The following is a 22,037-nucleotide window of genomic DNA, read 5'->3' as shown; positions in this document are numbered from 1 at the left end:
ATTTTAAATATTCTCTATTATGCAACCAATGATGAATATATATTTATTATAGATACTTTATAAATATTTAAGGGTAAAATATAGTTTAACTGCTCATTTTATATCACAATTTGAAAATGTTTGATTTCTTGTCCATAGATATATCATTATTCTCTAAAATACAATTTCTTCAACTAACAAAATATAACCTTATTTTTATTTCCTACTTTTAATTTTACAACCAACGATACAAATATGAAAAGCATAAAGCATCACTGATAAAATAGATGATTACTTTTAAATTATAGCTTTGAAGAATCTAACTTATATTTACATTAAAACTTTTGTGTTATACCTTCTTTTTTACTCAAAATAATATGAATAAAAGGATGATTTTAGGAAATAAATGTACATTCAAATATCTTAATACAAAATAACCTGTTTGCTAGTGTAAAGGGGGTCAAATATATGGGATGGAAGGAGAACTGACTATGGGTGGTAAACACATAATGCAATACATGAAGGTATGACAATTAAGTTCGTGAACTCATCCTAGAATAAGTGCTACATACCTCACTGCTGAATATCACTATGGTCACCTTCGAAGTTCTCCCCTTTGGAAGCTATACACCAATGCCAGCACCTAGTCTACCCTTCAAAGCAATTTTGGAACTCTTTTTCTGGAATGGCCATCAGAGCTGTTGTCATATTACCCTTGATGTTCTGAACATCATCAAAATGTTTTCCTTTTAGTATTTCCTTTATCTTTGGGTAAAGAAAGAAGTCACTGGCGGCCAGATTAGGTGAGTAGGGAAGGTGTTCCAATACAGTGATTTGTTTACTGGCTAAAAACTCCCTCACAGACAGTGCCGTGTGAGCTGGATTACATCGTCGTGATGCAAGAGCTATGAATTGTTGGTGAAACCTTCCAGGTCGTCTAACTTTTCACACAGCCTTTTCAGCACTTCCAAACAGTAACCTTGGTTAACTGTCCAGTTGGTACAAATTCATAATGAATAATCCCTGTGATACCAAAAAAGGTTAGTAACATTTTTGCAAACTTAATTGTGAGACCTCTAGATGATGTATTATAGAATTGTACACCTGAAACCTATATAGTTTTGTTGACCATCGTCACCCCAATAAATTTTAATTAAAAAAGAAAAAAGAAAGAAAGAAAATATAGCCATGCCTGAAAACAAAATTTCCTTAGGAATCATTAAATTTATTTGGCTGGATGTGGCAGAATTCCAAAATCTGTCAATAAAAAATTCAATAAAATTTCCAAAAATATAGCAGTATGGTATATTCAGGTGAAAGCTGGTGAAACCAAGTAAACTGTTCACTAGGGAAAAGTAAAGTAGTGTTTCAGTTTTGCTTACCAAGAGCTCTTAGTTTTTTGAAAAGCTTTGTAGTTTCTCAGATTTTAATTTTTGTTCTCTAGCATCAGAGATTCTCAGAAGTCAATGAAATTCTGGAATTAGTATTATGTATCCTAGACATGCTGTTACTAATCTTCAGGAAATACAGCTTCTATTAATATAATTTTCATACAAAAAAAAAAATCACAAAAAATTACCAATGCACTCACCATCTCCACTGATTACAGCAGGTTTGGCCTTCATCATTTTGCAAAATTGTCTTCGGCAGTTTTCTATCCACTCAGTTTGTTTATCAGACATCTTGAAGTGTAATAAAAGTTTCCCAAGATCATTGTCTAATAAGAGAGACAGCATATATCATTATAAGACATACTAGATACACTGAAAAATAAGATTAATGATAAGCATGTAAAGTTACAAATTCTAGAAAAAATACAGAGCATTCATGGCTTTCAAAGGAAAACATTTTTTTTCTGTAATTACATCTTACACCTTCAATTGCTATTTACATTTACTATAATCTTATAAAAATGGATTATTGATTTATTAAAAGCTCATGACATGGATTGATTTATAACCATAATTCTTAAATGTTCTTTTTTATACAACATGACTCATTACTGACTATATGATTTAGCTTAAAATTTTGCTGGACTGATGTGAACATTATACTAATTCTTCGTGTACAATCAGGTGCAATTTTATTCATTTCTGTAAAAGCGAAAAGAAAGCATAAGTGTAGAAATTCTCTAGTCAATAATTTATTTCCTCTCTTGAAAAAAATTATATTTAAAATAATGATTGGTGCTGAAAGAATATGGTTAAAATATAACTTTTCTTTCCAAGCAATTTCATGAATATATGGCAGCTTTCATCTAATTTTATTTTTCCATTATAATTTAAATTGCAGTCACGAGATTTTTTCACCTTCCAATTTAATTTTATTCCCATAAGATTTTGTATTAGGAAACAGCTATAAAAAATATGGGCCAGCCCAGTGGCTCAGGTGGTTGGAGCGCCGTGCTCCTAATGCCAAGGTGGCGACCGACTGCCTCAGCCGGCAGGGAGCGCAAGGCTCATTATATCAGAATGGGCCAGTGAGCTGTGTCCTATACAACTAGACTGAGAAACAACAGCTTGAACTGGAGTGGGGGAGGGAGGCAGAATAAGGGGGAACCAAAAAAAAAAAAAAAAAAAAAAAAAAAAAATATATATATATATATATATATGAGGATTTAGGTGTCATTTAAAAAAGGATAAGTATACATATATATGTGTGTGTGTGTGTGTGTGTGTATATATACACATACACATATTATCTCACATAAACACATAAGTAATACTTTAAGGGGGAGAAAAAAAACAGCAAAGATGTTCTCTTATTTTCTAGAATAGCATGGGGGGCATAAGTAGTCATATGAATTCATACCTTTACTACTTTCATTAAAGGAGATTTTCAGGACAAAAATGGGAACACGAACCTCTTGAATATATACAGTCAAAGACATGATTGCTCTGTCCAAAGATGTGGTCTGGGAACACTAACACTACAAAATACATCCACTTTTGCTATACTTTGGGTTGATGAATCCCACACTAAAATACCAGTGGTCAATTTGGTACTACAGAGGGTTTCAACCAACTCTGCCTATTTCTTAAAATGAATAAAATTATAAAACAAGTCCTTATTCTTATAAGTTTTAAAAATTAATCTTTCAACCATACAAAACCATTTTGATTTTACTTTTCTACCTAATCTTTGTAAAATTACATTCAATAAGTATGTGTAGAGTTCTTCCTATGAGGCGATAATAATCATGACAGACAATGGTCACTTGCCCTCATGAAACTTACACATTGTGGAGCGTATGTGCACGTACGTGTGTGTGTGTCTGTATATATATATGTACACATACACATATACACACACACAGATTACAATTGTGTCATTAAGATATACATATCATTCCTATGATGTAAATTGGTTTTATTAAGCCCTAAAATGAAGCTATGTATCTTCACACAGTCTGCATGATTATTACACCGGGAGTGCTAAAAAATGTATACAAGTGGACACTTTGATCAACATTGATCAACATTGATCACACAGTAATTTGCCATAATCAGAACAGTCTGGACGCTGATGGTAACCACTTTGAGTACCTCTTGTAATTGCAGAAGTGAAACGTGACTTGTATTCATCTTTTGCTGTCGGTATATATTGAGTATTACAATTTTCATCATTTTTTTCTTTCTTAAAATGTGTATACATTTTTTTGGCACCCTCTGTATATAAAATTATATGATTAAATTATAAATCATAATTTATGTAAATAATGTCCCTATTTTACATTTAGGTCACTAAAAAAACCTTCTCATATACAAACACAAGTATACAAATAAATATAACAAATACATGCATACTCACACAAATATATACATAAACCAAAAATAATTCTATTGAAAGAATGTATAATTCTGATATTAGTACTAATTTAATATATTGTCTTTGAATACCAAGACAAGAATTATCCTGTAATATTTCACACATGGCTTCAATCAGGAGGAATAACAGCAGGAAAATTAAATTGATTACATCAAAGGAGAAAATTTTCTTTTTAATAAAAAATTCTCAAGACCTTTCATCTAAACTCAAGAAACTTCAGAGCTAATAATTTTGTTGAAAAGTATTAATAGCAAAGTTTTAATGTTCAATGTTTCTCGATACGAATTAGATAAAACACTTAACTCAAGAGCATTAAAATGGAAGATGTATAGTTTCCATTTAGAATATGTGCATTACTCATTTCCCAAGAACAAACATTTTAGAGCCTAATAAGAATCACTACAGGCATATACTTGCAAAGACAAATAAAGTTGGCTTATTTTTCATCTTATTTTCTTCCCTATGTCATCTTTTCTATCCATATCTAACCCTGTATTTTAAATCCACTACTATCTCCTTCAAGATAGGATGTCCACATAGCTCTTTCATAAATTACCTACTATTTAAAACTCCAATGCTATCCTTTCTCACTCTACACCCTCCTCTTGCTCTCCTCTTCTTTCACATTTGCTGTTCTGTTTTGCTTTTTCATCACCTCATTCTAAAGAAAAGAGCACAAGGCACCACAATTGTAAGCAGCACTGATGTGGCAGATGTGGTGGTCATTGAATCTGCCTATTGGCAAAAGAACTAAGGGCACTGTTTATGTACCTGTATCGGACTTGAGGCACCAAAGAACTGCTGACAGAGTGACTACAAGACTCCTAGAGATAAAACTTTGTATTCTTTATATACTTCTGATCTAAGTTTTCCTCAACCATCAATGTGTGAGCTTGCCAATTTGCATTCCTTGAAGTTAAAAATATTTAGTAATTTGATGTAATGTTAATTTGAAAAACATGTGTATCTGTGGTATTATGTTTGAGGGGAACAATAATTCCTTTATTTCCCAATCCAAATTTGGGGCCAACTGAAAAGTAGATACAAGTAGATAAATGGAGTTCAAAATATCAGTGTTAGCACTGAAACAAGTAAATTAGGCACTATTATCTGGGTCTGCTGCCACATGGACGTACAAATATCTCCCCTGATCTGAATAAACCGACTCAATCACAAATCAAGACAAACAACCGAAGGTCTCTCCTGACTGCTCTTATTAGAAAATGTGAATATACCCCAAAACAGGCTAACTTGAAAGTACAGCCTACAACTAGGCTAATCCAAGATTTTCCATTCCTTCTCCCAAATTCACCTACCATACATTTTTCCTACCTGACTTTGTATAGAATACGTATGAACATCCAGAGAGAGGACAATGGTGTTAAGTCCAGAAAAGGTCCGGTATATAGAAAATGAGGCAAGGGGAAATGGAATCACAGAAATAGTATCACAAAACTACACTAACTCTAAATTAATGATTATGTGAGTAGAAGAAATGTGAATGATACATAGAATCATAGAATGACATGTTTCCCAAAATTTATCTGTTTATAATCACACACAAAATTAAAAAACAGCATTTTCCTTCTGATCATGATAGAGAAACTGGGAATAGACTTGCCCTCCTGCTGTAAACACCACAAAAACTGGATAAAATGTATCAAAGAAACTGTTTTCAGACATTGGCTATTACTCAGTACAGGACTGCCATGTCTAAGAAAAGGGAAACGAATAAGGTAAGCTTTGCCCAATTGGCCCTGTTTTTTGGTTTATTTTGTTTGTTAGTTTGTTTGTTTCTTGAAGGCACCTGCAAGATCACTGTGCAGAAAGGGAGACACCATGGAAATCTTGCTGAAATGAAGAGACAGAAAGAAGTTAAGTTGCAGACATACTGAGGAAGCTAAGACCTGTGGATCAAGAGTACTGGAGAGGAAGGGCAGAGAAACAACTTCAGAAATCTGTTTCTTTGTCAAGTTGGTTGCAAAATAATCAGCTGTGCAGGTGAGGAGTGAAAACTCCCCAAGGCTGGGCAAAAATGAAAAACCAAAACAGCCAGGAGCTGTACAATGAAGAATTCCCAGAATGTGCACAGGGCTAAGAGATGCCCAAGTTCCAAACAGGGGGAAGGGCCCTCCTTAACTACCAGGGTACTCCACAGAGGAGTCAGAAAAGTCCCCCCTTAGTAATACAGTTAATTAGCCATAAATAAAGGCAACTCTATAACCACTTTAATAGAAAAAATAAAAGAAAACGTAAAGCCTTGACAGATCAAACTGATTCAAGAGTAACTTAACTGCATATGAAAAAATGTCCATTACTCTTTAAAGAAAGGCAACAAAATGTAGCACTCAACTATGTAAAATTAATAATACCCAATGTTCAATTAAAAATCACTAGCATGATAAAAGGAAAGAATCTGAATCATAACCAGTAATAGATCAATTAATAGAAAGGGCTAAAATGACACAATTAACTAGGAAAGATTTTAAAGCATCTATTTTTAAGGATTAAAAAAAAATACAAACACAATGGAATACTATTCCGCCGTAAGAAAAGATGAAATAGTGCCATTTGTGACTACATGGATGAATATTGAGATTATTTTGCTAAAAGAAATAAATCAGACAGAAAAAGTTGAGAACCATATGATTTCACTGATATGTGGGACATAAAACTGAAAGCAACAAAGGAACAAGACAAACGAATGAAGAAACAAAAACTGATAGACACAGACAACAGTTTCGTGGTTACCAGAGAGTATGGAGGGAGGGGGTGGTAGATGAGGGTAAACGCGATCAAATACAAGGTGATGGAAGGAGAACTGACTCTGGGTGGTGAGCACACAATGTGACATATAGATGATGTATTACAGAATTGTACACTTGAAACCTACGTAACTTTACAACCCTTGTCACCCAAAGAAACTTTAATGTAAAAAGAAAAAAAAATACAAAGAAAAAGTAGATATTTAACCAAATTGTAAATTATCAATACTGGAATTCCAAAAGGGAACTTTCATGGGGTCATGAAAATGTTCCATATTTTGATTATGGTGGTAGTTATGTGGGCATAGATCTGTAAAAATTAAAACTGTATTCTTTAAATGGGTACATGCTATTGTATATAAAAATCGATTATATATGCCCATGAGTATGTTAAATGTGTGTGGTATAACCGAAAGTTACCTAAGTGACTAAAAGTTTCTATATCTAGTAGTGTCACTAAAATATGAGCAGTTATATGTCATAATTTGGTATAAACTCTATATTAGAACTTACTAAACTTTAATTAAAAGTATATGCAAGTATAAAATGATTTACTTGTAAGAACTGTAATCATTACAGTGTTTTACAGTATAAATTATTCAAATCCTCATTAATATATCTTCAAATCAAGTTCTGGATTCTTTCTGGGTGCAATCCAGTGATGAAACGAATATTCACTTCTTAGGGCTAAATGAAAAAAGAGGGTAAAGGGGGTCTTCTTCCATGGTGATGGAAGAAGAACTGACTCTGGGTGGTGAACACACAGTGCAATATATAGATGATTTATTACAGAATTGTATACTTGAAAGCTATATAACTTTATTAACCAATGTCATCCCAATAAATTTAATTTAAAACTATATATATTTCACCAGGAAGAACCCAGGTTGATACTCTATCCATTGACTGAATAATGCCTTTCTTAACTCACTTTATTTATTTTTATTTAAAATTGAGAGAATGCTTTTTATAAACTTGAAAAGTAAACAGCACATACCGTAAATACGTAGTGGACAAAGGCAATCTTGTTATAGAATAATAGCAAGTTCCAAATGAACCTTCAAAACCGCAATTTGACAAAAATGCAAACTAAACAACAATAAACACATAATCCAATTTCAAAACTATATACAAATACAAACATTTTAACATTTTAAATTGAAAAAGACATTAAGCAACAAAATAAGACATCCCAAATATCAAAGGAAAAAGCGGAAGTGGCAATCTAATGGCGCAAATGCCTCCAGAACCAATGTTATTGTTAATAATCCATAGGAGAGACACTTTCAAGAGACCATGGTTCAGATTTTCAAATGTCTTTGGTAAAGTAACATGAGACAGATTACAGACTCTGAAGCCTACTGTAATTCTGATTAAGCTATCTGGGCATGCCCTTCAAATCATGTTATGAGATGAGTAAAAGAAAATCTCATCTGCTTCCTGAATTTCAACACATCAACGGCAAACCATATTCACGGTCATAGGACTCTTTCTAGTAACTATGAAGGCAAAGGAAGTGATTGGTATATAAGGAAGTGTGGTACTTCTATTTCCTTTACGTACATTTTGGCTCAAGTAAAAAAGCCTGTAATTAACTAACTAAAGGAGTCTTCGTGTTATATGCTAGATGCTACACACCATGAATAGTGAAGCTACAAGTACTACTTTCAAAGCCTAGAGTTATCTGTTAGCAATGCACATTATCAAGAGGACTTATAAGATGTTTTAAATGCCAACCACGACATGAATGATATGCATAAGTCCAGAATATTAATAAAAATCAACCAGCATGTCACTCATTTTAAATAGGCAGCATGAAAATGGGAATGCTGCTGTACAGTAATGAGTAGTATATAATGAAATTGGTGTTCTTTAATGAGTACCTGCTCTATATTAATTCCCTTTAAAGAAGCACATGAAATATATTTTTTAAAATCTTTTTATCAGTCTATAAAAGTAGTGTTTAGAAATGAAAATGAAACACTTGTATCTTCATTTTTTAAAACTTCACAAAGGTGCAAAGAATGTAATGCTACGCAGGTCACACGGGCAGGTCAGTACTATTATATCTAGTTTTCCTAGCGGTACCATCATCGCATGGCAGTGCTTTCTGCAGACTGGACATAGCAGCAGTTCTCTCCGTGTCTATCACAGCATACAGCTCTGTGAGCCCAGTGGGGGTCTCTGGGGAGTGGGAGACGTTTTTGGAGTCTGACGGTTGTTAGAGTCACTGCCACCTTCCAAGTCAATCTGTATATATAATTGAGCTGCCTGTGTTCTAAACTGCAGTGTCTGATATCAAAGTTAAAAACTGTCAGTATATAGTCCCAAAGCCTCGAATATTATGTTCTGTGAGCACTTTCTGGCACTGTTACATTTTCTGTATTTACATAGTCATGCACTGGATCTAGATTATTATGGCAGCCATTTAGAGATGGGTGTCTTTGGTCCTATACTGTTATCCTCATCACCATTTAGCTCGTAGGCTTCCCACACCTGAGGCAAAGATGGTAAATTGTCATCGTTTAATGATGCAGTTCTTCTGAGCTGAGTTGTTGACATTCTGGGTATCTGAGGTACTGGCAGATGTCAGTCGACCTCTCCTGACCCCCAAGGCACTAGGAGTATACAATCCATTTGTATTTTCATACACCACTTTGTTAACAGAGGGTGCATCTCTTCGTTCATCACTGTCACATCCAGTGTCCCGTTCTGTTATTTGCACCTCTTCCACTGACTTGATCTCTAACAAGCTTCTCTAGTTTCTCTTTTTTCCATTAATTGCTTTGAATAGGGTTTGGTCCTAAGACACATCTAACTCCTTTGGGTTCAAGAAAAATCTGAGGATCCCTGTCCTCAATACTACTTGGTTCTTCTTTTGGTGTGTTGCTTTCAGCATTAGAAATCCTCGCCTCCAATGGGATATGCACGCTTGTGCAGTTTTTCCACTCTTCATGCATACCTGTAGCGTTGACACAGGTACGTACTTGTTCTTCAACCAGAAGCAAAGGGTGTGTAGATTCTTCACCTACTGAAGCAGGTGTGCACTGCCTATAGAAAGGTATCTGCTTTGAGGATGGGATGAAGCATCTCCATATCAGGGATATCCAGCAGGTAACTTCTGAGCAGCAAACCCTGGAGCTGTAGGTATTCAAGGTGGTCTGGGGACTTCCAATTCTGACTGGTGATTACTCCTTTCCACCACATTTATACTATTATTTTGCATAATCTCTTGCAACATGTTAAATACTTCTTCTGCACGGGTACACTTAAAGGCAAAGATTCTTTGTTTAGCTTGACACTGTGGACCACTTTCAATTGAAAAGAGATTCAAATCAGAACTATAGAGTTGCAGGCAGAGGTAGTGCCATTTCACCAAGTAACGTTTGAGAGTGTATAAAGTCAGGTCTGTATCTGCAAGTTCCATTATGCCAGAACCTAACTCTTTCCCATCACCATTCATATTAGTGACCTTAAACTTGTTCTGCAGGTTATCTGGGACAGTGTCTTTATCTGGACAGCTATGACAACTACCCATGGCTAGTTTCAGAAGACCACGTGAACACTAGATCTGGCCAATAATATTCTTAGCCTCTGCTGAGCATCAGGAGTTTAATCAGACTGCAAAATACCATGTTTTCTTTGTTTCATGCCTTAACCTTATGGAATTCTCTTCTGAGAAAAAGATACAATTTTGTTCTAATCTGGTTGAAAAGCCCCAGCTGCATCTTACTTTATGATAAATGGACTGTTTTTTGACCTTTGCATCTGGTTACCTACTTCTTAATAGCCATTTCATTGCCCGGGTGCTGGCAGGGGTCAAGGTGCAGGTCTATAGGCATGGACCCCCCAGGCTCCAATCGAGACAGCAACCCCTACTCAGATCCCACATTTTATTTTTTATAGCAACAATTTTCACATACTTCTAACCATACTTATTATTTTTAGAGACAGTATAGTACAATAAATTAGGTCTCAGTATATCCATTATATACCTAGCGATGACGCAGTTTCCATGGAAAAGTGCCCTTTTGTTTTCCCAAGAAAGGTTCGGTGTACCTAGGGAGTAAGACAAAGAAGGGTGTACTCTTTTTCTCTATGTTCCTTCAGACCACGATGATTTATAGGCAACTATGAAAAATTGGAAGAGCAAGTAAAAAATCTATTTTAAACTCATTCCTTACTACCACTGAGGGGATGGGGAAAAAAAGAAATATCAAGTTCTGGGTTTACAAAATTCACCAGTCATAGCTGACAATATTTCATACCTAACCTCTGAAACTCTCTATTACGGTGAGAACTATAATCTTTTCATACTTGAGGATATTGTATAATTTGTTTCTCAAAATACTATTATGAAGAAAATTATATCGATAAGATTATTATAGGTAATGTAAAAAGACAGAGCCTCAATTTCAAGGGGAGGGAAAATGTAAGTTCAATATAAATTCAAAAAAAAATTTTTTACACAGAAAACTTCTTTTCTAGGATGTCAGTCAGTAATTTTCAATGCCCACCTTATACAGAATATCAAAACAGATCCTGCAAATAAACAAAATAAATGGAAGATTTTTATAAACATAAACTAACTAACAACAGATTCCAAGGCTTCATTTAGATCAGGGGTGTCCAAACTTTTTTCAACGTTTTTCACCAAGGGCCATATGCGGTAAAATACACAAACAGCTGGGCCACTCACTCGAGGTAAAGTATGTATTGCCTCACCTGGTTTATTTAAGTAAACTAAATATATTTTTGGAATTTGCTGTGGGCCAATTAAAAATGGATTGCAGGCCGCAGTTGGCCCGCGGGCCACAGTTTGGACACCCCTGATTTATACGGTCACCGTTCTCTGTTATCCTGAAGCTTATCTGTGGAATGTTTGCTTTCCATTTCTTCTCTTCTCCCATGTACATTAACATAGTCATTTCAGTTTACTCTTATAATAAACAAGGTTAGACTTTGGAGTGGTTGATAGTCTACATATCCAAGAAGCAATTGGAAATATGCTTAAATTCTCTATATTAGTTCTCTGTACCTCTCTATATTTGGGAGTATCTACATTCTTACACATCTTTATTTTGTTTGAACAACTGTGGGTTCTTAACACATGAAATCTGTATTTTATATAGATTAGTCCTCACTTTGGAATTATATCACTTTCACTTTTATTTAATATGCCACAATTAAGCATTTAGTATAGGAGAAATCAATGAGGAGTTTTTAAAAAATGAGAAATTACTCTTCCCTTATCACCTGCACCTAAACTGGTAGGTGATCTATTTCCCCTGATTGCCATAGATGTTCTTATTTCTAACATGAAAGTAAAAATAACATGAAAATAAGAAGTTTCACTAGTCAAAAAAACAATACTTATTTTGATTTTGATTTTTCAACTACGTATCTCAACAGCTTAGAGGAGTAATGTGATCTCAACAGCTACAGTTCAAGATTTACTACATTGGCGAGTAATTGGCAACCATAATTTCAGATTCCCAGTTTCCTCAGCTAACAGGATGATGTCACATAAAATTCACCTTTACCTTTACCTTTATCTGCAGAGACTAAATGTTAATTCCAAGGTTAGGAATAGGTTAGGAATAATAAGAGAAAAGAATGAGAAAACGTCTGACTCAACATGAAGGCTTAGAGAAGTGTTTGATAAAAGGGAGAATTCTTCACCAAATATATTTACAGACTGGCTATATGTTCAAGACATAACAGAAACGGCTTTTAAAATCAGAACAAACAACAGTATCTGTCATCATGTTACATTACATTTTATATGGCACCATACTATTTTTCAAAGCACTTCCATGGTTTTTCCTATGAGATTCTATTTTTAGTTGATTGAAGAAGTGATAATCCTAAATCCTAAATAATTTATCAGACTAGCAATGAAGGCAATCCAGTCTTCATCTGTTAATTCCAGTATTCATCTGTTAATTGGGCGATTTTCATTATTTTATTAAAATGTACTTGTCATTATGTCATTTCATTCTCCCCTTTCTTCTCTGGTTTATTTCTACATACTATGTAGATAGTATTTCAGTTCTGAATCTGTATTATTAGGATTGTATAATCTATACTGTTAGGATTGTCATCCCATTTGTAAATTAAAAAGACACAAAGATAATTCATCAGGACATGGACATGGATTTAACGTCTGAAAAGACAGAAATTATCCAAGTGTTAGCATCAGTGAAATTATCCAAGAAGCAGCATCAGTGAAGAGACTTAAACCCAGTTAAGGGCATGAAAATTTATTAAAATCAAAATAAATGAAAACTGTCTTGTTAGAATAAGGATATTGTTCCAATGACAAAATAACAGTATTTATAATTAAACTGGCTAAATTTCAACATATTTTAATGCACACACTTTAAAGTAGTATCAGCATGTCTTGAGAACTAGGATAAAATATGTTGGTATCATAAGAACGTAATTACAAAACCCATGGACTTTCTTGTTCATTCATTGAAAACTGTATAACTCCAGAAACAAAGAATATGGTATTCTTGTTCTTCAGCTCCACCTCTAATTTAGAAACTTTATCTATTAATAAGTGTTTCCTTATTGACCAAAATACACTGCAATGACTAACTGTTTTATAAACAGTAGTCTGCAACTGTAAAATATTCAAAATAAGCTAATATATACTACCTATCAAAAAGTCTTTTCCATCCCCCCAATATTAATATTTAAATATTGCAATGGTTTGAATTTTCACTCGTGCTTTTATAAAGTACCACGTTTATGCAAATAATATAAATTTAATATAGTGGCTAAGATTCATGGTCCTCATCTAAGAACATAATATGGTTCTCGCAGACCTTTAATCAACACATACAATCTAATGATTAAACACATATTTTATACTGTATTCATTCAGAACTGAAAATTTACAAACTGTGAAAAGCAAGTTCTAATTGTAATTTGCTTCAATTTTGTATGATATCCTCCTTCCTTTTCTCATTTAACGTACAGGTAGAAAATCTACTCATGTTGAGGAAAAAAAACCCCACAAAACTATAGAGACATATTTATATCTCATATAATATGAACTTCAAAATGATGTTTTCTCAAATAGGAATGTCATCTAAAGATATCCAATTAAAAATATCTAAACAATCTGACTGCAAAGATTTTAATATTATTAGGTGCATGCAATTAAAAGGGAATTATTACCATGGAACTTACTCTTTTATAGAGTATTTGAAAGAGAATGTTTTGCCAGGCAGAAAATCAATTTCCTATCAGATAAGTAGAAATGCAGTAGGGAAGCAGTGAATTTAAGATGCTGAAGCTATGAAAGATTAAATTTAAACTATTCACAGGATAAAGGCTGTGTATTTTTTTTGTTTTGTTATTTTTTTCAATTGTGAAAAAATGAGATGTAATGCTAATGAGGCATACCTTTTATGTTCTATGAAAATGTAAAAGCACTACTTTGAAAATGATAAAAACTACATGTAGAAGTTGAGCTCAACGAGCTTTCTGACTGCAAAGCTATTCAAACTCTAAAAAATAAATCAGATCAGAGGTTTTTTTAGATATGAGTAAAAATTTCTAAACTTACTTCACATTAGCCTGGAAGGAATTCCCAGTGCCAACTGACAAAGATTTGAAAGACAGAGTCTGATGATGGGAAAAATAAAGGGAGAAGCAAGCAATCAATATTAATTCATCTGCTCATTCAATAAATGTTTATTATTACCTACTACCTAAGGCAGACTGCATCTTTGTCTCATGGAGGTTACATTCCAGTCCATCAGACAGTGAACAAGTAAATATGTAAGCTCATAGTAAGGTGTAAGTGCTGTTAGAGAAATAAACAGGGAACCAGAGAGTGATAAGCAAGGAAAGAAGTATATTTTAGATAATGTTAGTAGGTAATATCACTGAAGTAAACATGCATACTAAGCTTAAAAGGCTTAGAAGGAGCTAACCGATGAAGAGTAGAAATTAGTATTCCTGAAATAGGGAACACTAAGAGCAAACACCCAAAGGCATAAACTTAATGTATTTTAAGACATGAAGGAACTTTCCAAATCGTATACCTGACAAGGGATATATATCTAGAATATACAAAGAACTCTTACCACTCAATAATAAAAAGGCAAATGACCCAATTTAAAAATGGGGAAAGGATCTGAACAGCCATTTCTCTAGGGAAGATAAACAAATGGCCAATAAGAATATGAAGATGATGGTCAACATTATTAGACATCAGGGAAATGCAAATCAAAACCACAATAAGACAACACTTCACATCCACTAGCATGGCTAGGATCAAAAATCAGATCACAGCAAATGATGACGCTGTAGAGAACACAGAACTCTCTTACCCTGCTGGTGAGAATATAAAATGGTGGTGCAGCTGTTTTAGAAGCAGTTCCTCAAACTACTAAACAAAGAATCACTATATAACTCATTTATTCCACTCCTAGGCATATACTCTAAATAAATGAAAACATATGCTCATGCAGAAACTTGTACGGAAATGTTTATAGCAACACTATTTATAACAGCCAAAAGGTGGAAACAACCCCAGGGTCCATCAGCAGACAAACGTATAATATAAACAGTGTTCTAGCCATAAAATGGAATATTATTTGATCCTTAAAGGAAAGCACTACTTACACATTCTACAACATGGATGAACCTTGAAAACATTATGTCAAGGAAAATAAACCAGTCAAAAAATACTGCACACTGTATTATTCCATTCATACAAAAGTCCGGACTAGAGAAGTCTCTCGAGAAAGAATATAGATTAGTGGTTGCTTAGGGCTGGGTGAGGGAAGGGGGTAAAGAGGGCGCTGGGTTACTTTTTGAGGTGATGAAAATGTTCTAAAATTGCCTGTGGTGATGGTGGCACATAATCTATGAATATACTAAAAGCCAGAGAACTGTACACTTTAAATGGGTGAAGCATGTCAGTTTTATCTCAATAAAGCTGTTTTTAAAAAATAAAAAAAGACACATATGGTTTATAAAGACTATGTGGAATAGTTACTATAGAAAGAGAGAAAGGACAGACTATGGAGATGAAAGAATGGGAAAGCAACACATTTGTTTATATAGGTGGCTCACATTAGCTGTCACTCTCTGTTCACATAAAAATTCCCAAGGAGGTGAACTTTCAGGAAGGGCCTCTGGAGGGATGTACAGGTAAAAAGTGGCTATTGAGGAGTTCCTAGGAACATTGAGAATTCATCTGCAGTAGGAGTTACTAATATGATTGAAGCTTTCAGTGAGTAGCCATTTGAATTTCTAAGATCAAAGAAAGGCAATCAATGCTAAGTGGCCTGGATACCAGTGACCTTGTGAATTAGTGCTATGCTTCTGCTCTTCTGTTGGCCCTGTAAGAAGTACTAGAAACATACAATGACCAAAAAAAAAAAAAAAAAAAAAAAAAATCTACTACTCTCCACTTTGAAGATAACACCCCTAGCTGAGTAAATATAAATCCAAATGGTTTCTTGATAAAGACAGAAATTTCACAGTACAATCGGCCCTCCATATTTGCATATCTGCAGATGAGGAATCCACACACAGGAAGGGTTAATAGATTTAAGGATTTTGGTATCTGTGGGGGATCCTGGAACCAATCTCTCCACAAGTATACAGGGGCAACTGCAGTAAGGTTTATAGGACACAGGTGTAATCTAGATTGCTGATTATTTTATAATGCAGCCTGACTAAACATTATAAAAAATAATAAATAAAATGAATATAGGATGGTGGAAAGAGAAGTTAGAAGAGCAAATGCCTCCTTTTATTGAGCTATGTCTCTCTGATGCTTCTAATGACCAGAGCATGCTATCCAATTCCTCAGTGTGGAAGTACTGGATTTCCCTTCCTCCTTAGAGAAGCAAATCCCCATCCTGAACACACCAAAATAGAATGTAGCCAATTAGGGGTGTAACAATAACTCTTGGGAGATCCAATTTTAGGTTGGATCAAAGCAGACTGCTATCACAATTTTCTTGATTCCTGTAGGAAAGGCATTATGAACCAATCTCCAGTAAATCATGTTGACAGCTCCTGACATGTCACCAGCACATGCTTTCAACCATTACACAACTCTCTTTTCTACATTCCCCTTGCCTCTTTCTTACCTTCTGCACAGATAACAATAAGCTCCTGCACTAACATATTTATTCTTACTTATCTAAACTCTCACAACAGAGAGGTGACATTCTGAGTAGAAGTTATTTCTACCACATGGAAGGGGATTTTCTCACATGTGCAAGATGATTTACAATTATACATGTATGTATGTTTATATGTTCACATATGTGGCATGTTCACATATGTGGCATATGCACATAGGCACATGCGTACATACATACACATGTATACTTATACATATATACACATATATGTATAAATATACATACAGAGATATTAATCAGTAGCTTTTAAAGGGCTTTTACAGTATAATATGGTGACCCTAAAAACGTGCACAAAGAAAAATAATTGAAGCAGATGATGTCTCAAGAGTCTTATTTACAGATGAAGATAAATCATCTAATAGCTAACACTGATGCCAATGAGCTAACAAGAGGCAATTTAAGAGATGAGGAGATGCTAACTGTAGCAAGGAGGATAAATCTAGAAGACAAATGAGGACGATGTCACCATGTGCACACAGCTGAAGTGATTTTTTTCCACAACAATGAAATGTTGCAAATGACAACTAAAATAACACCTATCAGAATCAGTGAGTCATTTCCTCCAAATCAAAAAACTAAAATGGAAAGTATATGAACTCTTGCCTTTAAAATAGCAATGTGCATCTTAAAATATTACTAGCTTAAACACAGTATTTTAAAGGTACACAGTTAATGTTTAATTTATTGAACTGTATTTAACCAGAAACATTAATTTGAAGCTCCCTTTATACCTGCTAGGAATACCTTTGGCTCCATTTTTCTCATTCAGTTTTCAGAGACATCATAACTATACTCTCTTCAGTACAACAAAAAGCCAGACGTGCTTCTAATTTTCTCTCATTTTCTGCCATCCTACTATGAGTATAGGATCAGTGACACACCAGCAATATGAGAATGGCATACATTTTACTCATATTTGATTCAGAATGTATCTATGTAAAAATCTCTTCCTGAGGTCTTCCAGGGCTATCCACTCGTGCCTAGATCTCCTGCTTAATAAGAACCATAGTAAACCCAGGACAACTATTATTAGGATAAATTATTAGGTATTGCTGTTAAATTGAGAAGATTTGTTTTATGCGAACACTTGTGTTTTAGGGACAGAAAGACAATAGAAGTTGCTGTCCAACACCTTGGGAAAATGTGGAATTAATTAAAGAGGCTTGGAATTATAATAAACTAAAAGAGACCGTGTGACAGGAAGAAAGTCACAAATGTACTGGATCTTGTAGGCTACATAGTTTCCAATGGAGGGTTTCAATTAAAGGAGCAATATGATCCAACCCATATTTCAACAGCATTATTCTAGCTGCTGTGTTGAGAACACACTGAACACTTGGCGGGTTACTGCAATAATACAGGTGAGATGAGGGTGGTAGTGGATGAGTGAAAGTGGTTTATTTCAGGTAAGTAAAGTCATGTGCATATGCTGACAGATTAGATGCGGGGTCTAAAGACAGAGTAGTGAAAGAACGCCTTCAGGTTTATTGTCTAAAGAACTTGGAGCACGAAGTTGCCATTCCTAAAATGAGGAAAAATACCAAAGGAATAGATTCTGAGGGAGTGTCATGAGTTTATCTCAGTTTGATATGCTTATTAACCTTCCTAGCAGAAGCATCAAATAGACAGATATGAGTACACAGTTCTGGGTAGAGACAGGAGCTAAAGATACAAATCTAAGAGCCATCAGCATGCAGGACAGTATTTTAGTCAGGAGACTAGATGACTTCCTCCCAAGGGTAAGTACAGCTAGGAAAAAAAGTAGACAACTGAGAACTGAAGCCTGGGGCACTCCAAAGTTTAGAAGTTGGAGAGAGATGAAAGATCCAACAAAGGAGACAAAGAAGAATTTGCCAAAAAATGCGGGAGGAAAATCAGAGAATGTATTTTCTGAAAGCCAAGGTAAGAAAGTGTTCCAAAAAAGAGGAAGGGATCAAAAATGTTACATCGTAATGCTAGATCTAATAGGACGAGGGCTGAGATCTGACCAGGGGATTTAATCATGGTGGAATGGTAGGGGTGAGAGCCTGCGTAGCTTCGTGAGAAAATGGAAAGAAAGTAACTGAAATACAAAGATTCGAGAATTCCTTCAAGGAATTTTTCAGTAAAAGGACAGAAATGGGATTGTAGTGAAGGGAGTGTGAATTCAAAAGAAGATATTTTAAATATAGAAGAGTTAACTGCATTCTTTTAGGCTATGGAAAAGCTACAGTAGAGAGTCTCACCTGGCCCTAAAAATTTTTTTTTTAAATCAAAAAAAGGAAAGAAAGAAAAAGAACTGTTACAAGCAATATCTTTCTTTTGCCTGATTGCTCTGGCGAGGACTTCCAATACTATGTTGAAAAGCAGAGGTGATAGGGGACAGCCCTGTCGTGTTCCTGAACATAGAGCAAACGGCTTCAGTTTTTCACCATTAATTATGGTATTAGCTGAGGGTTTGTCATATATGGCCTTTATTATGTTAAGGTATTTTGTTTCTATACCTATTTTATTAAGTGTTTTAATCATAAATGGATGTTGTATCTTGTCAAACGCTTTTTCTGAATCTATTGATATAATTATATGATTTTTGTCCTTTACTTTGTTTATGTGATGTATCACATTGATCGATTTGTGTATGTTGAACCATCCTTGTGCCGCTGGGATGAACCCCACTTAGTTGTGATAAATAATCTTTTTAATGCATTGTTGCATTCGATTTGCTAATATTTTGTTTAGGATTTTTGCTTCTCTATTCATCAGAGATATTAGTCTGTAATTTTATTTTTCTGTGCTATCCTTACAAGGTTTTGGTATCAGGGTAATGCTAGCCTCCAAAAGTGAGTTAGGGAGTATTGTCTCTTGTTCAATTTTTTTGGAAGAGTTTGAATAGGACAGGTATTAGATCCTCTTTGAAGGTTTGGTAGAATTCACTAGTGAAGCCATCTTGTCCTGGACTTTTGCTTTGGGGAGGGTTGCAGATGACTGATTCAATTTCCTTACTGGTGATCAGTCTATTTAGATTTTCCACTTCGTGATTTAGCCTAGGAAGGCTATATGTTTCGAAGAACTTGTCCATTTCTTCTAGGTTATTGAATTTGGTGGCATTTAGTCCTTTATAGTATTCTTGGATGACCCTTTGTATTTCTGTGGCATCCATGATAACTTCCCCTCTTTTGCATTGAAGAAAACATAGGTACTAAACTTAAGGACCTTGTGTTTAAAGAACATTTTATGAATTTGACTCCAAAGGCAAGGGAAGTTAAAAGCTAAAATAAATGAATGGGACTATATCAAACTAAAAAGCTTCTGCATAGCAAAAGAAACTATCGACAAAATAAAGAGGCAACCAACCAAATGGGAGAAGATTTTTGCAAACAACACCTCCGATAAGGGACTAATATCCAAAATATATAAGGAACTCATACAACTATACAACAAAAAAACAAATGATCCAATTAAACAATGCCTCCGATAAGGGACTTACCGGATATATATATATATATTTTTTTTTTTTTTCCCATGTGCTCCTGATATATATATATATATATATATATATATATATATATATACATCAAAAGCACATGGAAACTTTTTTCTGTTTCTATTTTATCAGGCAAAGTTACCGTCTGACAGGAGGGATGGGAAGAGGTGAGGAAGGTTTGATGAGAGAAGATTTGAAAACAGTCATCTAGAGACTAGGAGAGTAAATGGACGTGGGGCACACTATATGACTGCCTGGCAGCATTACGGTCCCATTGAGATTAATAACCATTCTGCAGTTATCTTCTGCACTAGACAGAGAAGCTATCATTACTCCTTTTTCTACATCACTTACAAGAGTAGAGCAGGGAGTAAAATCACACTCCTCTGAGCCCTGATTCCTAGGAATTGATGGTATACATTTTTTTTCTTCTCAGGTGTCTATTTAATCTTACTTTTTGATTTCTGTCTGCCTTGTTGAGTTTTAAATAAGGCAGATTTTTTACCCAACTATTGGAAAAAAAAGATCAAATGTGGGTGTAACACAATAAAACAGGTAATGAAATTGCTTTTAAAATAAAGCACAATTTGTTTCCAAGAGAAACTTACCAGAAGTACTGTTATATCGCAACAAGGAAAAGGGCTGAGGCACCAAGAATGGACCATGTGTTATACATTATCTTACCTCCAATGCCTAGTGAAACACCTGGTCTCGAGAAATATGTTAAATAAAGGAATGAGTGGGCAAATGAATTATGAAACCGAAAACAAGAATGAGAAAATATAAAGACTGATTCAGAAGATTAAAGATAGGAAAACATGAGAATAAGAGATTGAGAACAGTTTGGGTTCACTGAAAAATGAGTCAGTGGGAAAAAGGCCCACAATGATATTCTCTCAAGAGTCTCTTCTTTTAAAAAAAACTTAATTATCACTTCCACAGCTCTAAAAGCTATAGATTAGGTCACACCAGAGGAAAACACAAAAGCAAAATTTTTCAAGTGTGTTATAAAGACAAACATTAAAATCTTTAAAAGCTTCTCTCCATGTTTTTTCTCTTTCCTTGAACCCTAGGTGAGGTATTATGATGTATATCTCAAACATTAGATAAAAACAAAAACCATGTATATCAACTGATTGGCTCTAAAAATTGCTTTAAGTCAAATAAATGTAGGGAAAGGTGACATATAAAGCCTCACAAAGAAGGAAAAAAACCTTATTTTTCTATAATCACTCCAGAATATAACCTTTGTGAAATCAATTTCATGTTATTTCTTTCCAATGCAAGGTTGATGGTATTATAAAGGAATTCATGTTGCTATAAGATTTAACTTAACAAATTAATGAATAGTTTGATCATATATCTTCACATTTTAAATTAGAATTCTCTAGTATAAAAAAAAAAACTGAATTTGCATTGCTTTTATGGAAAGGTCTAAACACCTGAACTTGAACTACACTAGCTAGTTTACCTGTCTGGTCTTCTCTGCCCTCACATTCCAAATCTCAGTCATCCTTGAACAACTCACAGTTCTTTGAATGTACTTTGCTTCCCCTAGCCTCTATTGTTTCTTCAATTCAAAATGTAATTCTATCACCCAGAAAACACATGTTTATACTTCATGACTTGGTTTAAACATAATTTTCCTTGGAAGGGTATCATACTTATGTGTTATTCTAAGTATGTTCTCTAAGTTTTCCAGGATACAATTTGTCTATTTAGCTCCTATCTAATTATCTGATTACTTGAATGTATGTTCTAAATGTTCATGAACTCCTCTAAGGTGGATACCTAATTTTTTTATTTGATTATATTTACATA

General features: G+C 34.4%; 1 protein-coding gene and 1 pseudogene across 1 annotated transcript in view; both read right to left on the bottom strand.

Moving 5' to 3' along the window:
• The window catches only part of TBC1D32 (TBC1 domain family member 32), a 182,894-nt gene that overhangs the window by 40,342 nt on the left and 120,515 nt on the right, over positions 1–22,037 (bottom strand). The window contains exon 28 of the mRNA XM_088795491.1: positions 1,571–1,696. Within this exon, the coding sequence (XP_088651617.1) occupies positions 1,571–1,696 (126 nt within the window). The remainder of the gene's footprint in view (positions 1–1,570; positions 1,697–22,037) is intronic.
• On the bottom strand, positions 7,648–11,967 carry LOC109452200 (fibroblast growth factor receptor substrate 2 pseudogene; annotated as a pseudogene).

The sequence above is a fragment of the Rhinolophus sinicus genome, chromosome 2 (assembly GCF_057876585.1).
Source record: "Rhinolophus sinicus isolate RSI-liver-muscle chromosome 2, RSI-T2T, whole genome shotgun sequence".
Lineage (NCBI taxonomy): Eukaryota > Metazoa > Chordata > Mammalia > Chiroptera > Rhinolophidae > Rhinolophus > Rhinolophus sinicus.
The sequence above is the reverse complement of the archived record's forward strand: the minus strand, read 5'-3'. Positions and strand labels throughout refer to the sequence as shown.